This window comes from Entelurus aequoreus, linkage group LG07 (genome assembly GCF_033978785.1).
Source record: "Entelurus aequoreus isolate RoL-2023_Sb linkage group LG07, RoL_Eaeq_v1.1, whole genome shotgun sequence".
Taxonomy (NCBI): Eukaryota; Metazoa; Chordata; class Actinopteri; order Syngnathiformes; family Syngnathidae; genus Entelurus; species Entelurus aequoreus.
In genome coordinates, this window is record NC_084737.1 from 44,610,031 (window position 1) to 44,634,088 (window position 24,058).

At 36.8% G+C, this 24,058-nt stretch overlaps 2 protein-coding genes across 2 annotated transcripts in view; one reads left to right on the forward strand and one right to left on the reverse strand.

The window, feature by feature from the left end:
• Positions 1–24,058, forward strand: part of LOC133653082 (sodium/hydrogen exchanger 8-like) — a 60,656-nt gene that overhangs the window by 30,229 nt on the left and 6,369 nt on the right. The window contains exons 7-8 of the mRNA XM_062052087.1: positions 21,901–21,935; positions 22,045–22,188. Of these exons, the coding sequence (XP_061908071.1) occupies positions 21,901–21,935; positions 22,045–22,188 (179 nt within the window). The remainder of the gene's footprint in view (positions 1–21,900; positions 21,936–22,044; positions 22,189–24,058) is intronic.
• Positions 4,256–7,070, reverse strand: LOC133653243 (uncharacterized). Its single transcript, XM_062052322.1, has 2 exons — positions 6,900–7,070; positions 4,256–4,715 (listed from the first exon to the last, which is right to left on the reverse strand). The coding sequence occupies exons 1-2, from the start codon at positions 7,061–7,063 to the stop codon at positions 4,256–4,258; spliced, it is 624 nt and encodes a 207-aa protein (XP_061908306.1). The 5' UTR covers positions 7,064–7,070.

Below are 24,058 nucleotides of genomic sequence, written 5' to 3' on the forward strand. Positions count from 1 at the left end.
TGAGCCCTCTGTACCCAAAGCAAAAATGTGCTTGCTCATCTGTTGCTTGATCTCGTATCTTGAGAACATTTTGAGCTTCTCATATCTGTCTAATTCTGTGATCAATTGTTTCTCTTTTATTGCTCCTAAGGGACCCTTAGGAGCAATAAATAAGCTAAAAAGAGACAAGACATCACTGAGACAAAGGAGGTTGAGTTGAGACAACCATTTGAGCAATATTTGAGAAGTGGGATACACTGAAGAGAGCTCATATATGTATGACATTGATCTCAATTATGTCTCATTTATTTTGAAGAATTAAAGAGAAATACATGAGATGTATGAGCAATAAAAGAGATCTTATGTATGTCTCTTTCATGTCTTGATTATTTCTCTTAAATGTCTTAACAAAGCCATCATATCTCAAATTTGAGAATAATGAGAACAAATTGAGAGTTCAATTATCTGACTTAATTAGAAATAACGGTAAAAAAAATACTCAAATATTGAAAGGTGTATAACTTTATTTGGCTATACAAAAATACAAAACATAAGATATAAAAATAGATTGAATACAACAATTTAAATGTAGTTAATTATTACAAACATATTGTACATATTGACATTCACAATAATTAAAACAACATAGAAAACAATATACAAAAAATACAAATATAAATTAATTTAACCCCAAGTACTCACTTTGTTGTTGTGAAGTGAATTATATTTATATAGTGCTTTTCTCTAGTGACTCAAATTGCTTTACATAGTGAAGCCCAATATCTAAGTTACATTTAAACCAGTGTGGGTGGCACTGGGAGCTGGTGGGTAAAGTTTCTTGCCCAAGGACACAACGGCAGTGACTAGAATGGTGGAAGCGGGAATCGAACCTGAAACCCTCAAGTTGCTGGCACGGCCGCTCTACCAACCGAGCTATACCGCCCCAAACGTGAAAAAGTCAGGTGTAGTTTTTTTAACTCCTTGTTGAGCAAACCATGTACCGTAGTTAAAAAACCCCACCTGACCTCATCTCAGTAAGAGGGTGAGTAAAGGACAACATTTTCCATTTTTTAAATATTCCAAGCAAAAACGGAAATACATTTATAAAATTGTAACCGGGCTGTTTGGAACTGGTCTACATACAAAAAATAATCACACATTGAAAACCAGGGATACTTAACATTTTTTACCTTGGGGCCCAACCAACTTTTCCACTACAAAGGGGTCTGGGGTCCACTCAAATACAAACACTGAATTAGTCATCTTACACTAAAGTGTGTTAAAACTGAGTACCATTGCGGCCCATATGGACGGACCACAGCTCAGAAACAGATATTTGTTGGCGGCCCCCAAGGGGTACTCGCAGCCAAACAGTGGGCCCCAGCCCTGTGATTAAGAAACACTGTTGTAAACAATAGAACAGCCTCCTGCGATAACAATATAACATTTGGTACATAAATGATCATTGAAACATTTTGAAATTGTTTACAAAAGCTACTAATAGACCTGATTATGTAAGCAGTAACATACTGCGTCATTTCCAGTTGTATTATTTTTTTATTTGGAAACAGCTTTGCACTGTGAAGGGATATTAGCCGCTAGCTTGTTAGTGAGGTTGCATCAGTGCCAAATTTGCGAGACACAGCACAGCTCAATATGCATTGTCACAGTATAACGTGGTACTAAAAGCTACATCATATGGCAATTTTATACTATATATACTGTGCAACCCCAGACCAAAATATTAACATGTTTACAAAGGAAACATCCTACCCCAGAATGAACTTGGCAGTTACAAGGGCCTACTTAAAACCTGCTCTGGCCCGACATTTGTTTACCAAAGCTTTCTTGAGCTTGGCCTCCTCAATATTGTCCCAATCAGGAAGGGTACCGCATCTCAGGACATACGCTGTAAGACAAGAACATAATAATCAGGCATTCGTAATTTTGCCACATCCGAGTTTCTACAGGTATCAAATCTATGCAATGCAATAATAATAACAATAATAATGCAAATCTAATTTAATGCTTTTTAATCCCATTTTTTGGTACTTAAAAAAATGTAATGCCCATGTGCAACTGCATATAGTTATTATATATAGTCAAAAGCTTACAATTATCTGTATACACACAGTTGTAAGCATTAGACAAGTTAATTAGTTGAAAAGTTTACATTAACTGTTACTATCTAGTGTATTAGAATTGGCTTACAAAGCTGTTTAATTGGAGAATGTATTTGTATTTATTTATTTTTCTGGAGTAGCATCTGGTGTTTTGACTGTGCATGGCCGTAGACATTTTAGAAAAATACAGAACGATATTTGGAAAAATGCCAATAAGATGCAAAAAAAAAGGTATGTCAATTAAACATATTAAATATATTGTAGTTTACACCCTCTCTGTTGTTTAAAATGTTTACAGTAAATAGCAAGTTATGTATCGAGTGTCATGTATTGTATTCATTTATTGTGGGAACATCAGAGAATAAAAGAATTGTGGTCTGCTGTGAAAATTGCCTTGTTTGTCCATCCTAAGCCAGCGTAGATCACTTGAGGCGTCTGCGTCACGACAGTTGCTAATGTTAGCCAAGTTAGCTCATATGTGTTGAAGTGGAGGTGATTGAAATAAACGAGTTGTGTATGAAAAAAGCTCAGCTTCCCCATTATTCTGACATGGTGTCACAGTTAAGGACTACACACCTACAGTGACAAAAGAATGGAAAAGTTTAGGCCCCCAGTGCAGTTTCATTTTGCCGTATCGAGGCAGTGCTTACAATACCTCTTGTATGCAGTTTAACAGCTACAGCTACAGCTAAAAAAAAGAAACACACAGACAGACGTAGCAATTTCGATGACCATAACGTTCTTAAGTTAATTTTCATTTACCGTTTAACATATTGACTATCGGTCATGTGCTACAATTGTATTACATTTTTTAAATGCCTCTGGACAACGCATTTAATGCTTTTTATTGCCGTTTAAGGCCTTAATTTACGCAAAATCCATTTAATGCCTTGCGGAAACCCTGGACATACAGTACATTAATACACACAACCACACTTCAAGTTGATGGACATAACACTATATTGCTTATCACAGTGGCCTAGTGGTTAGAGTGTCCGCCCTGAGATCGGTAGGTTGGAGTTCAAATCCCAGCCGAGTCATACCAAAGACTATAAAAATGGGACCCATTACCTCCCTGCTTGGCACTCAGCATCAAGGGTTGGAATTGGGGGTTAAATCACCAAAATGATTCCTGGGCGCGGCGCCGCTGCTGCCCACTGCTCCCCAAGGGGATGGGTCAAATGCAGAGGACAAATTTCACCACACCTAGTGTGTGTGTGACAATCATTGGTACTTTAACTTAACAAAGCTAGTTTTTTGGCTAATCACAAACTGTAATTATGTAACATTCAGTTATGCTTCTAGTGTGCTGTAATCAATAAGGGATCAAACTTTTTTGTATTGAACTTCTATTTAATTATTGTTACACAATTTTGGCCTGAAAACACCCTCAGTTCGGGAAAACTTACTTAGGACGGCGTAGTACTTACAAAGGGACGGCATGGCGAAGTTGGTAGAGTGGCTGTGCCAGCAATCGGAGTGTTGCTGGTTACTGGGGTTCAATTCCCACCTTCTACCTTCCTAGTCACGTCCGTTGTGTCCTTGGGCAAGACACTTCACCCTTTGCCTCTGATGGCTGCTGGTTAGCGCCTTGCATGGCAGCTCCCGCCATCAGTGTGTGAATGTGTGTGTGAATGGGTAAATGTGGAAATACTGTCAAAGCGCTTGGAGTACCTTGAAGGTAGAAAAGCGCTATACAAGTATGACCCATTTATCATTTATTTATTTAACTTTTTTCCGGTCAAGGATGCGCTTTCCTGTTCCAGCAGGTTTGTTTCCAGGGCGACCAAAAGGGACAGCATTTTGACACTCAACTGTAAAAAAGTGGTCAAAAAGTGAATGGAATAGACGCATACAATTGGGCTTTGAAGCATGACTCATGGCAGCAAGGTGGAACGATGATATGAATACGCCGCTCTCAGGAAAGAGTACCTGCTGGCCCGATTGTTGAGGAGGGCTATCGCTGTAATTGTCTCCAGGTCGCAGAGAGTTTGGAGTACTCTGACTTGGCCCGGATCTGAAAGGGAAAAAAATAGCACAAACAATACCAGAATGAGAAAAGAATGTGTTAAGTCCCAATCACAAATTTAAGTAAACATAACAATTACATCATGAACAAATTAGCATGAATTACTTGCCTATTTTCAAGAGGACTACTTCGATTCGTTGCTTTTCTCGCAGGATTTTTTCGAACTTCTTCCTACATCCATCACATGGCGTCCATGATTTTTCTGCCTGCGGTCGATATGAGATAGTGTCCTCGACAGATGGGTTGCCTGCATCTCTCCTGTCCGGTGCCAGGAAAGCTGGGTTTTTTTTGTCAGGTGGATTAACCCAGCTAGCTTGCCAGCTAACGGGGTGTGTACGCCGGGTGAAGGACCAGAGGTGTTGTAGACATTTGGTGATGGGCCAGCGGTGTTGAAGTCATGCAGTGATGGGCTGGATGCATGGTCTTCGTAGGGAGATGGACCTTTGATGTTGAGGCCATACGGTGGTAGGCTAGATGTATGGCCCCCATAGAGAAATTGACAATTGACGTGGAGGCCATACGGTGATGGTATGGCTGTATTGCCGCTGTAGGGTGATGGACCGATGGTTCCCTCTTTGGTAAACCTATCATGAAATTTCATTGAACCATAGATTACCATTCTATAAACCCAACTTGTCCATATATATATATGCAATATCAAAAGAGATGAGAAATACTGAACTACAAAAAAATTACTGAATTGACCCGCATTTTAACTTCCAGCGGCCAAAGGAGAACAAGTATTTAATAGACTGGTGATTCTGTAAAATATAAAACAAAACAAAAAATTACATTGTATGATTTTCAGGTAATTAGCATTTTTTTCCTCTTTTTTACCTCATTTATCTGAAGTATGAAATATGGATTTCATGCAATAAGATGCACATCAATTACTTTAAAAAATTTCATACAATGTGATTTTACGGATTTTTGTTTTGGATTCTATCACTTACAATTGAAGTGTGCCTATAATGATATTATTATTAATAATAATAATAATAATATAAGTAACAGACCTCAATCTACAAAATCAGCAGTGCATAAATTATTTGTTCTCCTTACTCTATGATGGACGTACCAATAATGAAAATAAATGTACCATGACCAAAATTTACCATATCTATAATCGTTCTGTACAGTACTCCTAAACAGAAACATTTCACATCAAACACAAAGGAACTGTACCAATACTGAAGATGAAATCATCTTGACTGCAAGGAAATAGACAACTCACTTAGTCAACAATACCAACTAACAGATTATGACAGATTTTTTAATATTAAGTTATACATATTGACTATCACCAAAAAGTTATTACTTTATATATCTCAGGATTATTCATGAAATGTACAATTAAGTATAAACTGTCAAACCAGTACTTATATTTGGTTTAAATATGTTTTTTTAAACTATTGCTTATTGAGATTTCCGCCCTACCTCCTTTATTTCACAGAGGAAGTACAGGCATGTGAGCAACCTTTGACAAAAGAAGAGGAAAATTCACAAAAAAGAGGAACATTTCTATCCACACGTAGTGCTCCCATGCAAGCCCCAATTATTTTTTTAAATAATCAATACTACATAGCACTGGGGCAATAAAACAATAAATATATATCGCGATAGACACATAATCATATCAATATTGAATGCGTTCGATAAAATATTCGAGCAAGCAAGATTCGCTGCATTAGGGAACCCAGCAAACAGAAAACAGGAAGTGTCACTGAGCAATGGCAGGGACATACTATAACAGACAATCAGTTAACAGTATTTACTGAGCAATGGAAGGGACACACCAACAGCCAATCACGAAACAGTATCAACAACAAGTAAGGTAGCTCGATGATGCTAACTAGCAAGCTTGTTTTGGTTTCCCTGTCCTGAAAATCAGTGCGGAGCAACAGCAAGTACCTGCGGCCGAGGCGAGCGTTCCACAAATTTTGTTAGGATCCTTTTTTTTTTTTATATTGTTTACTTAATTCATCCATGGAACTTTTGTTATTGTTGAAAGCTCCGGTCGGACAGGTTTCACGGGACACATTTCCGGTGTTGTGTGTTGCTCTGAGAACCCAAAGGTGTTTCGTTAATGCTCGATTGCTGACAAGAAAGCAAAGTTAGCTCTGTTTTTTGACACTCATCCTTCAACTCCCATCCTTACACTACTTGTATTTATATTTCTATATATTTTTATTTATATTTAATTTAAAAAAATGCGGAATTTATATTTTGACGTGAAACTGAATGTTTAAAAACTTAGATTTCTTCTATTAAGAAAGTATATATTGTGTAACAATTTTTTTTCCTCAACAAAACTTGTTTATAAGATTTCAGTGTGTGTTCAAGTACTTTTTGAGCACATTCATCAATACTGTGATAACAATTGTAACCATGACATGAAATGTTCATTTTGTTACTCCCTAGTTTTGACACATGAGATTGTAGAGTGGATATTTACACTCTATGAACATTTTGACCATGGTTAAAAAGTAATAAAATGATGGCAAATAATTTTTTTCAGGGTCAACAAGTTCAGAACTTTTAATCCTGAAATCAAAGTGGATACAGATGTTGGGTTTTGGGCAATGAAATACATTAAATATTTGTATTTGTCATTCACATACTATTTACTGAAACAATTATTTGATGGCAGATAAAATAATATTTCAGTTAATGCTGTTTTTTTGGTTTGGAAATTCACCAAATTTGATTTTATAAAGAGTTTTGAACTTGTAGCCCCATAGGCATGAGGTAATAAATGTCAAGCTTACCCATAGGGTGGTGGTGGTCCAACAGTGTTGCTGCCTGTTACAAGTGCCCCGTCACTTGATAGATTCAGCGCTGTGATACTATCATGTTCAGACAGTGGGTTCCGATCTACTGTAATGGTGTCAGACCCTGATGTTGAGTGTGATGGCTCATTGGCTTCCAACATATTTAAAAATGACTCCTGCGGAATTTGGCAGCATTTTGGTGACTGAGTCTGATCTTTTCCTGAAATATATTCAACAGTTGCCCTATAAAATTTACCATCTGACCACTTTGCTAAACAGAATCTCCTGTTCTAAGATCTAAGATCTGCACAGGAGCTTCATATCTTGACAAAATGTCTAAAGATTTTGCCGGTATAACCGTCCTCCCATCTGACGAATGCCAAACACCCTGAAAGAGAGAGTGCAAAAGAGAAAGTGTTTAAAATGTTTTATGTGAGTATACAAATTTGGACTGGTATTTGTCACCTCATTTGGACAACAATGTTATGATTATTTCCTCTCCCCATCCCTATATGCATTTTAAAGCATATGCAGTAGAGTGAGCTTGCCCATCGCTGTCTTAGAGGTGTGTGGCCTCATTACAATTAGGGTACTGTTACCTAACTTCCTTGGGGTGACTTTCCCAAGGTGGCATTCTCAGCTGTTCTTTAAATACTAAACAAACTAATAAAGTCCTGTTTCCAGTTTGTTAGCTACATGTTACACTGCAATTTGTTTTATCCGTAGTCCGCTTTGCCACACATACATAGAGACTTACCAGATTGCTCACTTGGGGGAGGACAATTATGCAGGTCCTTCATTTTCTTTGTGGGAACTCTTAACCTCTTTTTTGTTGTAATTTTCTTTTTGTCCATCCTGTTAATGAAAAAACAAATTTTGGATCACAAACTGGGGATAGGTTGATTGGCAACACTAAATTGACGCGAGTGTGTGAATGTTGTCTGTCGATCTGTGTGGACTTGTCCAGGGTGTACCCCGCCTTCGCCCGAGCGCAGCTGGGATAGGCTCCAGCACCCCCCTCGACACGGAAGGGAAAAGCAGTAGAAAATAGATGGATTGAACTATAATATAAATGGAAAGTATTTACATATATGGGGTCACTCCATATGGATGTTAACTATTTGGGTGAATCATATTTAACTTCTGTCAAAAACAAGTAAACAAAATGATTGTTTATGATCGTTCTAGCTGTAGTAAAAAAAAACCTCAACCCAGACAGTTTAATTCTTATTTTAATTCTTATCTATTTTGGGTTGCGGGGGGATTGATGGCACCTTTTTATAATAGGGTACGTATTAAGAAAGTTATGGCATTTTTAACAAAAAAAGGTCATGAATAAAATATCGAGCCCCAATGACTTTGTATTGAAGAGGTTGACCATAAATTGGTGCATTTTGACCAGGTTAAGACAATCATAACTTTTTAAACACGTATCACAGGAAAATGATTCTTATATCACGTAACTAGTCTTAACAAGACCTGTCTGATAATACTGGTTTCATTTAAATGAATGAATGTTTCAAATTTGACACACATAGCTACTTTATTTTCCAATATATATGCAGTTTATAAAATCAATAGCATGATACAAAACATACTGGCCACTGCCAACGAGTAATCAAAAGTACTGCTGCTTTCAAAATGGCGGAGCAAATTGGTTAATCATTGAACACTTTTGGATGTCATCTCTTATTTATTACTAGCCAGCCATACCAATAAAATGCAGCCCAGACCTTCTTTGTCGATTGTTACTTTACCTAAAACAGTATTGTAAAACATTTTTAAGTCAAACCCCCAAATTAATATGCACTGTAGAATCAAATTGTGAAGGTCATTATGTATACTAACATTACTTGTTGGGCAGACGCCATTAGCGTTACCACAACCTCCTAAAGGATCACTCGTTGTCACAACAGTTAAATATTTTCACTTCACAACATTACATGGTTGACCAACTAAAAAATATTAGGATACTTACCTCTCCAATTCTTCTGTCGCAAGCGTTGCGGTCGTCGTTTCCAAAAACGTTCCCGCTTCTTCTTCTCTTTCTTCTTCGCTTTCTTCTTCTTCCTCGTTTTAGTTCGAGGTTGGCGCATACAACGTTAAAATATTACGCCACCTACTGTTTTCCCGCTTCTTCTTCTTCTGATGTTGATGGCAAACAACGCGTCATGTCCGCCGCTGTCTGATAGAAGGCGTGAATTTTCTGAATTGCCTTCCTTTGAAAGTTACACATAGCCAAAAATGGCTATTTTCAGATGGACATATGGAGAAAATCAACTTTATCTAAATTTTGAGCTGTGGATCTGTCTCAACAACATTCTCGCGAGATTTGCTCTTCCTGGAAAACACGCATGCGCATTTAGTGGGCGGATGTGACGTGATTTCGATTGGAAGAAACAATTCTGCATCGAAGGAATAACGACTGAAAGTAAGTAATACCATTTATTGTTTTGGTATTTAAATTACTTTAACACACACGAGTTAGTATTTTTTAAACTGCTGTAACGTCACCGTGTTACGAAAATTGAGCTATAAATGCTGCATTCAACGGTGCAACCACCTTGCTAGAAGCTATGATACTGTAATAATCCCAGGAATGCAGGCTCATACGACTTCTTTGTTTGTCTTGTCTTTATTGCACAAGATGTAATTTTGTCGGGAAAAAGGTTAGACTCTAACCCTTTTCCCGGCAAAACTCGAACCACCACTCCCTATTATCAACGTCACTACCCTATCCCTCCCGGAAGTCCCGCCCCCCAGCCAAAGTCATTGGCTAACACCCCGTAGCCAGCCGCTACAATACTCACCTCCACCGAGTTGAGTTGAGTTTGAGTTTATTTGCATCGCAAGTGATAAGATACACTTTATACATCCCATAGTGAAATAACAATGATAGAAATAAATGTACAGAGAACATTGGAAGTGGAACAATATAAATTACTGAACAAACACTGCTTCAATATAATATAGAGTTTTACATTTAAGAAGTCACACTGTATATTCCAGCAAACTTTGTCTGTATTTACATAGTATTGGAGTGTCGAAATGACAAAACGAAAACCTGGACAACGATGGAGAAGAACTGGTAAAGAAGTCGACTCAAATAAACGATCAAGAAGGACTGTACAATTGGTGAGTAGACTGGCATAGTGGTGGTGCATTAAGCTGGCAGCAGATATAATATGTGATACTTTATTTTTCTTCCTGCAGTCATTCCGTCCTGCAGCCACCAATGTGAATGTGGAGACTGATGAGAAATGTCTAAGTAAGTTATATGTATATGCGTGTTCTTTGTTTATGTGAATTAGTTCTGATTGAGATTTACAGACCAGATAGATGGATAAAAAGCTGTCCACAGTTTGTCAGGAACAAGCATGGAAATATTGCTTTCTTTTACCCTGAATACAGTAGCATTACGTATGAAGAATGAAACTTGAAATATGAGTTATTTCAGCATGTGTAATTAATCTTCTTTGAACCTTTTCATCTTCAAGTTAATGCTGGTAAGTAACATCAGATCATGATTAGGGATGTAACAATATCAACATTTTACGGTATGATATTGTCACAGTGTTAAAGCCACGGTAAGATATTGTTACAAAAATGTCAAAGTGTGTTAAATGAAGTGGCAGGAGTGTTTAGGATAAACACACTTACTGTAATTGAACACAAACACAATGTTCATATGTTGTAGTCCTATTTATTATTATAAACAGGTATTTTAAGTGCAAAGGAATGGTGCAAAATCATCCAGAATTTCAAGTAACACACAAAGACAAACAAAAACCAAAACTTTCAAATAAGTGTCTTTAAACTGACATAAACAGTAAACATTCAGTGTAACAAATGTAAAACAATAATGTTTCTTCGGCCAAGAAACTATATTGTTTGTCTGGTAAGGTTTTTAATACAACTTGGTATGAGTTTGGATATGATTACTTTTTGAGCACATTCAACAATACTGCGATGATAATGCAAACTGTGATCATTTTGGTCACAGTAACGGTGATATGACATTTTGATATTGTTACATCACTGCTGTTTAGTTTAGTGTCTTTAAACTTTTAACTTCCTAAGAAACTGTCCTTTGCAGTGGACATTTTTGTATTAGTTTGTAGAATACTGATTCTTAAGAGTTACAGGTAACTAATAATTTGACTTTTAATCATGTAAATACCTCACAAATGGATATTTTCCTTTGCTGGCGTCTTGGTTTCACGTCAACAATATTTTCCAAAAACGGTTCTAACATATAACTCATTCTAATATATTACTCATATTCCCTAACTTATTGTAGACATTGTGGTGTGTAGTGTCGGCACATTTCTTATTTTGTGCATTTCCTCTGGTGAGCTGCAACGGCTCTGGGTCAACTTGGAAATGGTCGGGATGAACGTGGCATGCTTTACCTTGCAGTATGCAGACTTTATTTTAGTTTAATCTAACACGGCAGTTATAGGCACAGAGATATTTCACAGCAACAATTCCTCGGATCTACGAAGCACTCCTGCACACTTCCTCTATTTAATGTCCCCTGTTTGAACTGTGTTGTCCCACACTGCGCGGGTTATCATGGGAGATCGAGTTTACTTCTCAGATCAGCCCACTTAATATTGTCAGAAAAAAACACACTGACGAGAGATCTCGTTTGATAGCGTCACACATCACGGCATTATTGTGAGAATGTTGAAGCCAAAATAACGCAATATTTACAATAATGTTGCATCCCTCGTCAAGATCCTTTCTCATAGGTTTGGTTTGCTGCTGTGTATTTACTAATAATTGGCATTGTTTATCACTGAAGTTCCACACTTTCTTTTTAAAGTGTGTGTTGTATTGTTATGAGTTACATTTAATACTGTGGATTATGTGTTACCACAAACACAGAAGATATGTAAACATAAACTATAATGCGATCAAGATGTGGGGAAAAAAGTAATTGCATTCCATTAGCTGGATTTGTAAAATGTGTTCAATTTATGTCATCTTGCTTCTTGTTTTGCATGTTTTCTTCTTTTTTTTTAAATAATTTTAATCTTTTGAGTTTTTTGGTTCCTCTTCTTTGTGTCAGGAGGTAGCAGCAGGGGAACACTGCAGGAGGCGGTGCCTCCTGAAGGAGCCCAAAACACTGCTCTTTAAATGGAACACATCCAACCTTCAGGTGTCCATGCAGGATGTACCACTCTGGAACATCAAGCCTCTCCCTACCTGCCAAGTACACCCACCGTCTTCTGTGTCTGACTAATGTTTTGTCGTGAATTTTGTCACAAAGCAAATCCTGCTAAAATATGACACATTTTTGAGTGAAGAATGTGAGCGATATGCTGAGACGTTATACGTTTTATCCTTGTGACAAAATGTTATAAAAAACCTTTAATGATTTTTATTCTATTTTAATTTCAGCACATGAAAATATTTCTACTTTTGACTCTATCAAAGACAATGGAAAACCATTTTCCAGATCAGCCCTCATAGATCCTCCTGATGGCCTAACAACTGAACTACATGTCGATGCTGAGTATGATCCATCTCAATCATTTGAGGAAGCTCTCCCTGATATGGGGGATTGGATGTACAATGACGGACATACGTTTAATGAATGATTTGAAGATAGTTTGAGTGAGGAGTGTGCAGAAGAGTCAAATTTCTAGGACACAACAGACAAACCAATATATGACAATGCATCATTAACCGTTTCAGAGTGCCTTCTGATCATCATGGGTTATGTAAACTGTCATAAAGTCACTGATTAGGCCCTAAGCGATTTGCTCAAAATGTTCAAGTTGCTTTGTCCCGATAGTCTGAATAAAGACTGCTTAAACAGTGTACAGAAGTTCAAAAACTTTTTTTTATCCCGCTCTTCATCATCGCCTATTTTATTACATAAATACTGCAGTAATTGTTTTGGGCCGTTAGAAAGTAAACAAATAAAATGCCTGTCTTGTGGGGCCAGTGTGTCAGAAGAAAGATCCTCATCCTTTATAGAGGTTCCAATTAAGGCTCAAATAAGGTCATTGTTCCTCAAGCCAGGTTTTCAGGAGAAGCTTAACTTTAGATTAAGCAGAAAGAAGGCAGATGCTAACAACATTGAAGCTATATATGATGCAGAAGTTTACAAACAGCTTGTCGATAGGGGTGGTCCTCTTAGTGACCCTAAAAACATCTCACTTACTTGGAACACCTATGGGGTACCTATTTTCAAATCTTCCAAGTTTTCAGTGTGGCCTTTTTAATGTAACGTCAATGAATTAAGCTTCATGGAACGCACAAAAAGAGAATATGATATTTGCTGGACTTTGGTATGGGGATTCAAAACCATTCATGGTTACCGTATTTTTCGGACTATAAGTCGCAGTTTTTTTCATGGTTTGGCCAGGGGTGCGACTTATAGTCAGGAGCGACTTATGTGTGAAATTATTAACACATTAGCGTAAAATATCAAATATTATTTAGCTCATTCACGTAAGAGACTAGACGTATAAGATTTCATGGGATTTAGCGATTAGGAGTGACGGATTGTTTGGTAAACGTATAGCATGTTCTATATGTTATAGTTATTTGAATGACTCTTACCATAATATGTTACGTTGACATACCAGGCACGTTCTCAGTTGGTTATTTATGCCCCATATAACGTACACTTATTCAGTCTGTTGTTCACTATTCTTTATTTATTTTAAATTGCCTTTCGAATGTCTATTCTTGGTGTTGGGTTTTATCAAATACATTTCCCCAAAAAATGCGACTTATACAGTATATGTTTTTTTCCTTCTTTATTATGCATTTTCTGTCGGTGTGACTTATACTCCGAAAAATACGGTACATTTTTGAGACCACTAAGTGACACACTGAGTAAGCTTGCAGACAATGGAATTATTGTGCAACCTGCAGAGTTGACATGTGAACCTTTTGTGTGTAAAGTGCTCACCATTGCTGGAACATGCGACTGGCCTGCTAAAGCATTAGTCCTTAATTCAGTACAATACAATGGGAAATTTGGGTGTCATAAATGCGAACAGCCAGGAAACCGGGGAAAGAGGATACACCCATGTATTTCCATTCCAACATAGAGATCCAAATGGGCCACTGCGCACCAATTAAAAGTTTGTACTGGATATGAAAAATCGCAAATGAAACCAAAACCATTGTCAAAGGGGTAAAGGGTCCCTGTTGCCTGAGCAAACTTAAAATGTATAACCTTATCAAAGGCACTGCCGTAGATTACACACACTCAGTCCTCCTCGGAGAAATGCGCCTTTTGAAGATGTTGTGGTTTTCTACAGAGTTTTCTCGTCAGCCCTTTAGCATGGCAAAGAATACCAAAGAAATTGACAGGCGATTTCAGGAAGACTGTCCTCCATCCTCAACTACATAGCCTCGATCAGTGGCATCTCACAGAATGTTTTTTAAAGCATCAGAATACCGGGATCTTTTGCTGTTCTATGGACCATGAATTGATTAACGTGGACCCCGACTTAAACAAGTTGAAAAACGTATTCGGGTGTTACCATTTAGTGGTCAATTGTACGGAATATGTACTGTACTGTGCAATCTACTAATAAAAGTCTCAATCAATCAATCAATCAAAAAACGGTTATTTTCCGTGGAATTCTTGCAACAATGTACTACAACCACTTCCTTCTACTAAGTGAAGCCATTTTCATTTTGTTGATGGACTCTATATCGGTTGAACAGATCCATCATGCAGAAAAACTATTGTGGAATGTTTGTTCTCAAATGGCTGCACTATATGGTGAGCGGTACGAAACTGCAAATGTACACCTTCTTGTGCACCTGGCAGACAATGTCAGGGCCCTTGGTCCATTATGGACTCATTCATGTTTCCACTTTGAAGACAAAAATGTATATTTGTTAAGGCTCATACATGGTAATCAAAATATACCTATGCAGATGGTAAATGCAGTCTAACTTGTGCAGTCTATTCCTGTTATTTCACAAACTATTAACCCAGGGAATGTCATAGCTGAATTTTACAGACATATGACTAAAGATGATAGTTTCTGTCAGGAAAACAAATATTTGTCTAGGATTAAACTATATGGAGCATCTAGTGAACTTCCATTGGACACAGTTCACCTCTCTGCATTGCAAATACTGTACATGCTGGTGACTGCATCAATTCTGGAACAGTAGGCATCTTTCACAGGGCACACGTTAAGAGAAATTATCTCACATCAAAACACTATGATAAAGGTAATAGAAGAAACAATTTTGAAGTTTTTTTTTCAAATGACGGACAAACAAAGTATGAACAGATTGATTTCTTCTTTACCATAGCACAATCATGTGCCAAATGGGCCCCCGTTCGTGAATTTAAACATGCAGGTTTTTCTTTGCTGCAAGATAGTGTAACAAATGGTACATGCAGTCATGTTATTCCCCTATTGGAAACCTCTGCCAGTACAGTAGTATCCTTGGATGACATATTGGGTAAAGTTGTTTTCCTTGACTTCACATCTATGCCTGGCATTGTGTTTGCAGTTCATTTCCCAAACACACTTGAAAAGTTTTAACTAATTAAGAACTGAACTGGCCTAAGAAGCCACAAATCAAATATTTGATCATTGTTATAAATGCTCTGAAAATACACACCGATGTGATGTTGCCGTGGATGCTGTAAACGTCTGTAAATATGTACTGTATACGGAGTATCATTGTTGATTAAGTTTTTGCATTGTCTGTAATATTTCAGTGGCCAATATATTAAATTTACTTTTTAAATAAAACCACTGTCTTTTTTTATGAATATTTAAGCCTACTACACTACTGTATTTTAATATTAGTCCTTATCATGGTGGTTGGAGAGCCAAATGTTTTCTGAAGTGGTACTTTGTGAAAAGAGTTTGAGAACCATTGCTCTAGAAAGTTCACAAATATTAAAAGGTCTTAAAAAGTGTCTTGTGATCATATCAGTATTGTTTGGGTTCAGTTTTAAATCTCACAATTGTAGTCACTGAGTTACTGTACATGGTGTGTGTATAAGAAATCAACAAATTAAGTAGAACATTATGTAAATAAACCATATTACAAACCATATATCCATATTGCCTGAATTAATTATTTTCTTTAAATGTTGGCATGAGATAAACTGGAGTATGATTGAGGTATAATTAAATTGTGCAAATTAAAATTTATTTTAAATTTATTTTTCCTAAGATAGAAAAGAGGCATATCTGACAACTCAAATGGTGAGCAGTGAGAGACAAAACCAAGTATATCTCTCACTGAGACATAATTGAGACATATTGAAACCAATACTCATCAATTTTCTTTTTGCCGAAATAGAAAAGAGACATCTGAGAACTCAAACAGTGAGTAGTGAGAAACAAAACCATGTATATCTCTCACTGAGACATAATTGAGACATATTGGAGACCAGCTCATTCATCTCTCATTTTGGTCTTAGTTGAAATCGGGAAAAGAGATAACTGTGAGACAACTTTGAGATCTCTCACAGTGCTCACTGTGAGCCTTATTTCTCAGGAGATACATCTGAGAAGAATGAGAAAACTACTTTGGTCTCGATTAGTGCTCTTTTATGTCTAGGAGATGTATATAAGACATACATGAGATCTCATCTTCAATTTTGCTTTGCTATGGGTAGGCTGAAAACTTTTATTTCCATCAAAAGATGTGGCATCCTTTTGTTCCTGAGACATTAAACTGTTCATATCAGTATAGATATCCGACATTTTTTTTTTCACCATTGATCTGATGTGTTTTCTACGGAGCCCCTAAAGGGACATGGGAATTTTTTTTTTTTTAGACATGTATCTCGTGGCCACGAGAAAGTATCTCGTGGCCACGAGAAAGTATCTCGTGGCCACGAGAAACTTTCTCGTGGCCACGAGAAACTTTTTATAAAAAAAAAAAAAAAAAAAATTAATTTATTTTTTTATTTTTTTTTTTTTATAAAAAGTTTCTCGTGGCCACGAGAAACTTTCTCGTGGCCACGAGAAACTTTCTCGTGCGCACGAGAAACTTTCTCGTGGCCATGAGAAAGCATTGGATGCGTGCTGATGGTTTAGTGTGTGTTAAAATGGCAGTTTAGGAGTTAATATGGCTGTATTTCCAGATAGGACTTTCCCCCATGTGTGTTGTGGCAAAATGTGAATGCTTGATTAGTAGGTGTGAGACAAACACTTTATCTTCCTGGTTATTGTAACGCTACGTGTTTGACATTATTTAAGACGTTATCATGCCCGGGAAAGGACAGTTTTCCTCTTCTGTGGCTGTGGGGGGTGGGCGTGGCTTGCGGACCTGCAGGGAAGCGGAGTGTGTCAGTTAGTCCCATGGTGATGTGATCAAACTTCTTTCTTGCTTGGAAGATACACACACAATTGTAACTGTTATTTCTTCCTGCAAATAATAAATATGTACAACGTGTTTGGATGTATTCATTTATGTAAAATTGTCATTAAATGTAATATTGCCTGACAAAAAGTGATACGACGTACGTAATATTTTGATATTTACACATCGCATATTTACACACGCGCATCTGACTAGAATACCCTTATGTGCATTACATATATCAACATCAACTACCTACTGTACTGTATACTTGTTGAAATACCCTTTTTAGAACAAATATCTACCCACATAATTTATATGTGTATATATAATATATATATATGTGTGTATGTATGTATATGCATATATATATATATATATATATATATATATATATATATATATATATATATATATATATATATATATATATAGATACACATACATATATATATATATATATATATATATATATATATATATATATATATATATATATATATATATATATATATATATATATATATATATATATACATATTATGTATAAGCATGTATATATATACTCTACCGTTTAAAAGTTTGGGGTCACATTGAAATGTCCTTATTTTTGAAGGAAAAGCACTGTACTTTTCAATGAAGATAACTTTCAACTAGTCTTAACTTTAAAGAAATACACTCTATACATTGCTAATGTGGTAAATGACTATTCTAGCTGCAAATGTCTGGTTTTTGGTGCAATATCTACATAGGTGTATAGAGGCCCATTTCCAGCAACTATCACTCCAGTGTTCTAATGGTACAATGTGTTTGCTCATTGGCTCAGAAGGCTAATTGATGATTAGAAAACCCTTGTGCAATCATGTTCACACATCTGAAAACAGTTTAGCTCGTTACAGAAGCTACAAAACTGACCTTCCTTTGAGCAGATTGAGTTTCTGGAGCATCACATTTGTGGGGTCAATTAAACGCTCAAAATGGCCAGAAAAAGAACTTTCATCTGAAACTCGACAGTCTATTCTTGTTCTTAGAAATGAAGGCTATTCTACAAAATTGTTTGGGTGACCCCAAACTTTTGAACGGTAGTGTGTATATATATATTATATTACTGTAACTTGTTCTTAAAAATAGTAGTTATTTTGTTTGTCAAATTTAGTGTTTGTGTGTATATATGTATACTGTATATATTTATGTGTGTTTCTTCCTATACAGTATACATGTATATGTGTGTGTGTGCGTGTATATATATATATATATATATATATATATATATATATATATATATATATATATATATATATATATATATATATATATATATATATATGTATATATATATGCATATATATATGCATATACATACATACACATATATATATATTATATATACACATATAAATTATGTGGGTAGATATTTGTTCTAAAAAGGGTATTTCAACAAGTAAACAGTACAGTAGGTAGTTGATGTTGATATATGTAATGCACATAAGGGTATTCTAGTCAGACGCGCGTGTGTAAATATGCGATGTGTAAATATCAAAATATTACGTACGTCGTATCACTTTTTGTCAGGCAATATTACATTTAATGACAATTTTACATAAATGAATACATCCAAACACGTTGTACATATTTATTATTTGCAGGAAGAAATAACAGTTACAATTGTGTGTGTATCTTCCAAGCAAGAAAGAAGTTTGATCACATCACCATGGGACTAACTGACACACTCCGCTTCGCAGCAGGTCCGCAAGCCACGCCCACCCCCCACAGCCACATAAGAGGAAAACTGTCCTTTCCCGGGCATGATAACGTCTTAAATAATGTCAAACACGTAGCGTTACAATAACCAGGAAGATAAAGTGTTTGTCTCACACCTACTAATCAAGCATTCACATTTTGCCACAACACACATGGGGGAAAGTCCTATCTGGAAATACAGCCATATTAACTCCTAAACTGCCATTTTAACACACACTAAACCATCAGCACGCATCCAATGCTTTCTCGTGGCCACGAGAAAGTTTCTCGTGGCCACGAGAAACTTTTTATAAAAAAAAAAAAAAAAAAAAAAATTTTTTTTTTTTTTTTTTTTTAATAAAAAGTTTCTCGTGGCCACGAGAAAGTTTCTCGTGGCCACGAGATACTTTCTCGTGGCCACGAGATACATGTCTAAAAAAAAATAAATTCCCATGTCCCTTTAGGGGCTCCGTAGTTTTCACAGTGTTTCTTTAATTTTTTTGAGCAGTGATGTGTAATACTGTATATGAAAGTTCGACTCTGACCTTGCTTACTTCCTCGACGACATCTTTAAAGTTTTGTAATCAATCAGAAATATGAAGCAGCTTAAATGTGCCAAACAGGGATAAGTGTGGAGAGAGTGTTTTGCATTTTTCTCATCATGCATTGTAGATGATTTAAATGGGTTTCATTTTGAATGATGTGTTGTGTTGGGACATTTTTTATATATCCACAAAGTTCAGTGAGCAGGTTGTGTTATTTTGGATCATGTGTGTTGACTTTAGTTTATTTGTGCCATGAGTGGTAAAGGTTGTTTGGATTGAGTCATATATAAAAATGCTGTGCTGTGTACACCAGCCCACACTTTTTCAGCAGGCGAGCTGAATTTCAAATGACCAATATGTACAAAACCCAAAACCAGTGAAGTTGGCACATTGTGTAAATCGTAAATAAAAACTCAATACAATGATTTTAAAATCATTTTCAACCTATATTCAATTGAATAGACTGCAAAGACAAAAAATGTAACGTTCGAACTGGTAAACGTTATTTTTTTGCAAATATTAGCTCATTAGGAATTTGATGCCTTCAACATGACTGAGAAAGTTGAGGAATGCTCATCAAACACTTATTTGGAAAATCCCACAGGTGAACAGGCTAATTGGGAACAGGTTGGTGCCATGATTGGGTATAAAAGCAGCATCCATACAATGCTCAGTCATTCACAAACAAGGATGGGGCGAGGTTCACCACTTTATGAACAAATTTGTGAGCAAATTGTCAAACAGTTTAAGAACAACATTTCTCAACGAGCTACTGCAAGGAATTTAGGGATATCACTATCTAATGTCTGTAATAACATCAAAAGGTTCAGAAAACCTGGAGAAATCACTGCACGTAAGCGGCAATACCCGTGACATTCGATTCCCTCAGGCGGTACTGCATTAAAAACCGACATCAGTGTGTAAAATATATCACCACATGAGCTCAGGAACACTTTAGAAAACCACTGTCAGTAACTACAGTTTGTCGCTACATCTGTAAGTGCAAGTTAAAACTCTACTATGCAATGTGAAAGCCATTTACAGTATCAACAACACCCAAAAACGCAGCCGACTTCGCTGGGCCCGAGCTTATCTGAGATGGATTGATGCAAAGTGAAAAAGTGTTCTGTGGTCTGACGAGTCCACATTTCAAATTGTTTTTGGAAACTGTGGACGTCGTGTCCTCCGGAACAAAGAGGAAAAGAACTGTCCGTACTGGTTATAGGCGCAAAGTTCAAAAGCCAGCATCTGTGATGGTATGGGGGTGTATTAGTGCACAACTTACACATCTGTGAAGGCACCTTTAATGCTGAAAGGTACTGTACATACAGGTTTTGGAGCAACATTTGTTGCCATCCAAGCAACGTTATCATGGACGCCCCTGCTTATTTCAGCAAGACAATGCCAAGCCACGTGTCACAACAGCGTGGCTTCATAGTAAAAGAGTGCTGGTACTAGACTGGCCTGCATGTAGTCCAGACCTGTCTCCCATTGAAAATGTGTGGTGCATTATGAAGCGTAAAATACAACAAAGGAGACCACAGACTGTTGAACAACTTAAGCTGTACACCAAGCAAGAATGGGAAAGAATTAAACCTGAAAAGTTTCAAAAATTGGTCTCCTCTGTTCCCAAACAATTACTGAGTTTTGTTAAAAGGAAAGGCCATGTAACAGTGGTAAAAATGCCCCTGTGCCAACTATTTTGCAGTTTGTTTCTGCCATTAAATTCTAAGTTAATGATTATTTGCCAAAAAAAATTAAGTTTCTCAGTTCGAACATTAAATACCTTGTCTTTGCAGTCTATTCAATTGAATATAAGTTGAAAAGTATTTGCAAGATGGTGGCAAAGTTGCAGCAATTACACTGTCAGATATTTAAAATATAGGTGGAGTCACCCCGCGGGCCAGATTCCTTATTAATAAACTCATGACGGCTTGTGGGCCAAAATGAACACGCCGGCAGGCCGCACTTGGCCCATGAGCAGTAGTTTAAAATCCCTGACTTAGGCCATGTCCACACGACCACGGGTACTTAATAAATGCATATTTTTCTCTGCGTTTAGGCCTCTTGTCCACACGCAAACGCATAATTTAGTTTTTAAAAATGCATACTTTTGCAAACGCTGGCCAAGGTGAAGAGTTCCAAAACTCCTCAGCGTGTACACAGCTTAAACGGACACTTATACTCCGTCACAAAAATGTTTGATGTATAAATAATTTCAATGGCATCTAGTACAAATGGCGGAATTTTTATTTTTCGTATATGTTTTTAATCTGCAAGAGGATTATAAGGGGGTCCTCTGCTGTAAGCGGTCCCTGGTCCCAAAACTTTTGAGAACCCCTGGTATAGATGATTATGATTTAGTATTTTTTGCAATTTTTGTTTTTTCCATACAGGCAGATGTGATCTACAAGATGACCATGACAGATAGGTGAGTATTGTCTTCTTACAATAATAATATTACAGTAAATATTTCTATATATCATTGGTATACATAGATTACAGTATACATTCCTAAACTTGCTTTTCCTCTGCTGAAGTTTTGCCTTTGGCTCACTCATCTCAGCTGTGGACCCTGTTGCCACAATAGCCATCTTTAATGCCCTCAATGTGGATCCTGTCTTAAACATGTTGGTGTTTGGTGAGAGCATCCTTAACGACGCAGTCTCCATCGTCCTTACAAAGTAAGAATATATTTATTTGAAATTGGTAGCTTTTTTTTTTTTTACTTTGGAAGGCAAATATTGACACACTTTTTGCTCTTCTTGATGTTGACACAGTTGTCACCAAAGGAACTGCGAATATAAGACACTATAAAGGAAAGGGCTCAGGTGAAGTGATGGGTACTGCCCATGCACTGACATAAAGAGAGAAACAAAACTAAAATCTACAGTATCAACACGGCTGTATATGTTTCCTATAAACAAAGGCTATAGTGTTAATTCATTATCCATATATTAGCACCAGGAATAAAAGCTATTTTAGCAATAGGAATAGCTAACTAGCACCAACTAATGAGGACAATAATTTCTGCCTCTTACATACACACCTACACACATGATCACAAAGAATCTAGACATGTCTAACAGAAACACAATACTTATCTTTTCAGTCACGTACAGCTGAATGTGGCACTCTGCTTGTTCAGTAAATTTTTTGTCATTAAAACTTAATTTTTTTATTTATTTTTATTTTTGAAGAAAAACTCTGTTGTTCATAATAATGTCTACATAACATCACGTCCCTGGAGTTAAAGTGGCTGTTTGCAACCTTTACGCGGATGCTTAGAAAGCGCTAACTTTCCAATGTGTTTTAAGCATTAAATCAGAATCAGAATCAGAATAGTTTTAATGCCATTGTTTGAGAACGGGTTCACAAACTAGGAATTTTTCTTGGTGCAATCGTGCAACATAAAACAATATAACACATATTTGGTAATAAAAAGAGCTGTAACTGAGCTATCAGATCTTGTTATAGACTTAGAAGGAATTCAAGGAATTCAGAGGGCTGCTGTATGTCACATTTAGCTACTGTAGATGCTTAGAGGGTCCTCGTGTTCGATCATTTGCTTGTTCAAACCTTCAGGATATGCACGCGCACACAGAAAATGAACAATGTTACTGCGGAAGGGTGGTACTTGGAGTCATATATGGCCCTGCTCACTTTTTTTAAACACTGCACAGCAGACATTGCATCCTTTTTTTAATCCTTTCATATTTGAAAACCTCCTGTGCATGTACAGACACAACAAATTAAAGCCATTCAAAGCCAACGTTTCAACTAGTCCCTGCAGAAGTGTTTTACAAAGTTTAGAAACTTTGCCTCAATCTGTCACAATTAGAAGTTATAACTTCTAATTGCAATTATTTGAGATTTTAAAACATGCATAAACATCAGTCTCGCTTTGAAATGTTTCGATTTTTGAGGACGCTATACCGTAACTACACAGCGGCACTAACTGTGCTTCCCGGTCAGATTTTATCGAACACCAGCAGCTATTGCTGTGCGCGCGCAGCTGTGTGTTGACAGCTTAGTTAGCATAGCAGCGAAGAAAACTTAACGAAAGCCCACAGCAAAGCCAAATTACTTGCATAAGATGGGTAAGTAAATGTTAAACAATTTGTGTCTCCTGAACGATCAATTTAATGCATGGTTCAACACGGTGGATGGAAATGTATAAAGTGTTTAGTACCCAGATGTGCAGCCATCGAGGAGGGAAGCGTTTGTAAACATGGCGGTGAAAGTGAATGGAATGATAATGTCAAAGTCAAAAATCCGGGATAAGTCCGTGTCAAAAGATGCTGAGACGACACAGACACTTGCACAACTTTACAAAGCTAAATAACCCCACCTCCCCCAAGGAGTGTTATGTGGGTTAAGTGGCGCCAATTGCCGAAGGAGATCAATATGAGATGTTTAGTAGTAAAATCATACTATTACATACAGTCAGTACACACTAATGTATCTGTGGTAGTAGTGTACTCAGCAGTAAAACTATAAAAATATACCTTATATTATTTATATTATTTGTTCCAATAATTTCAGGTCAGCTTC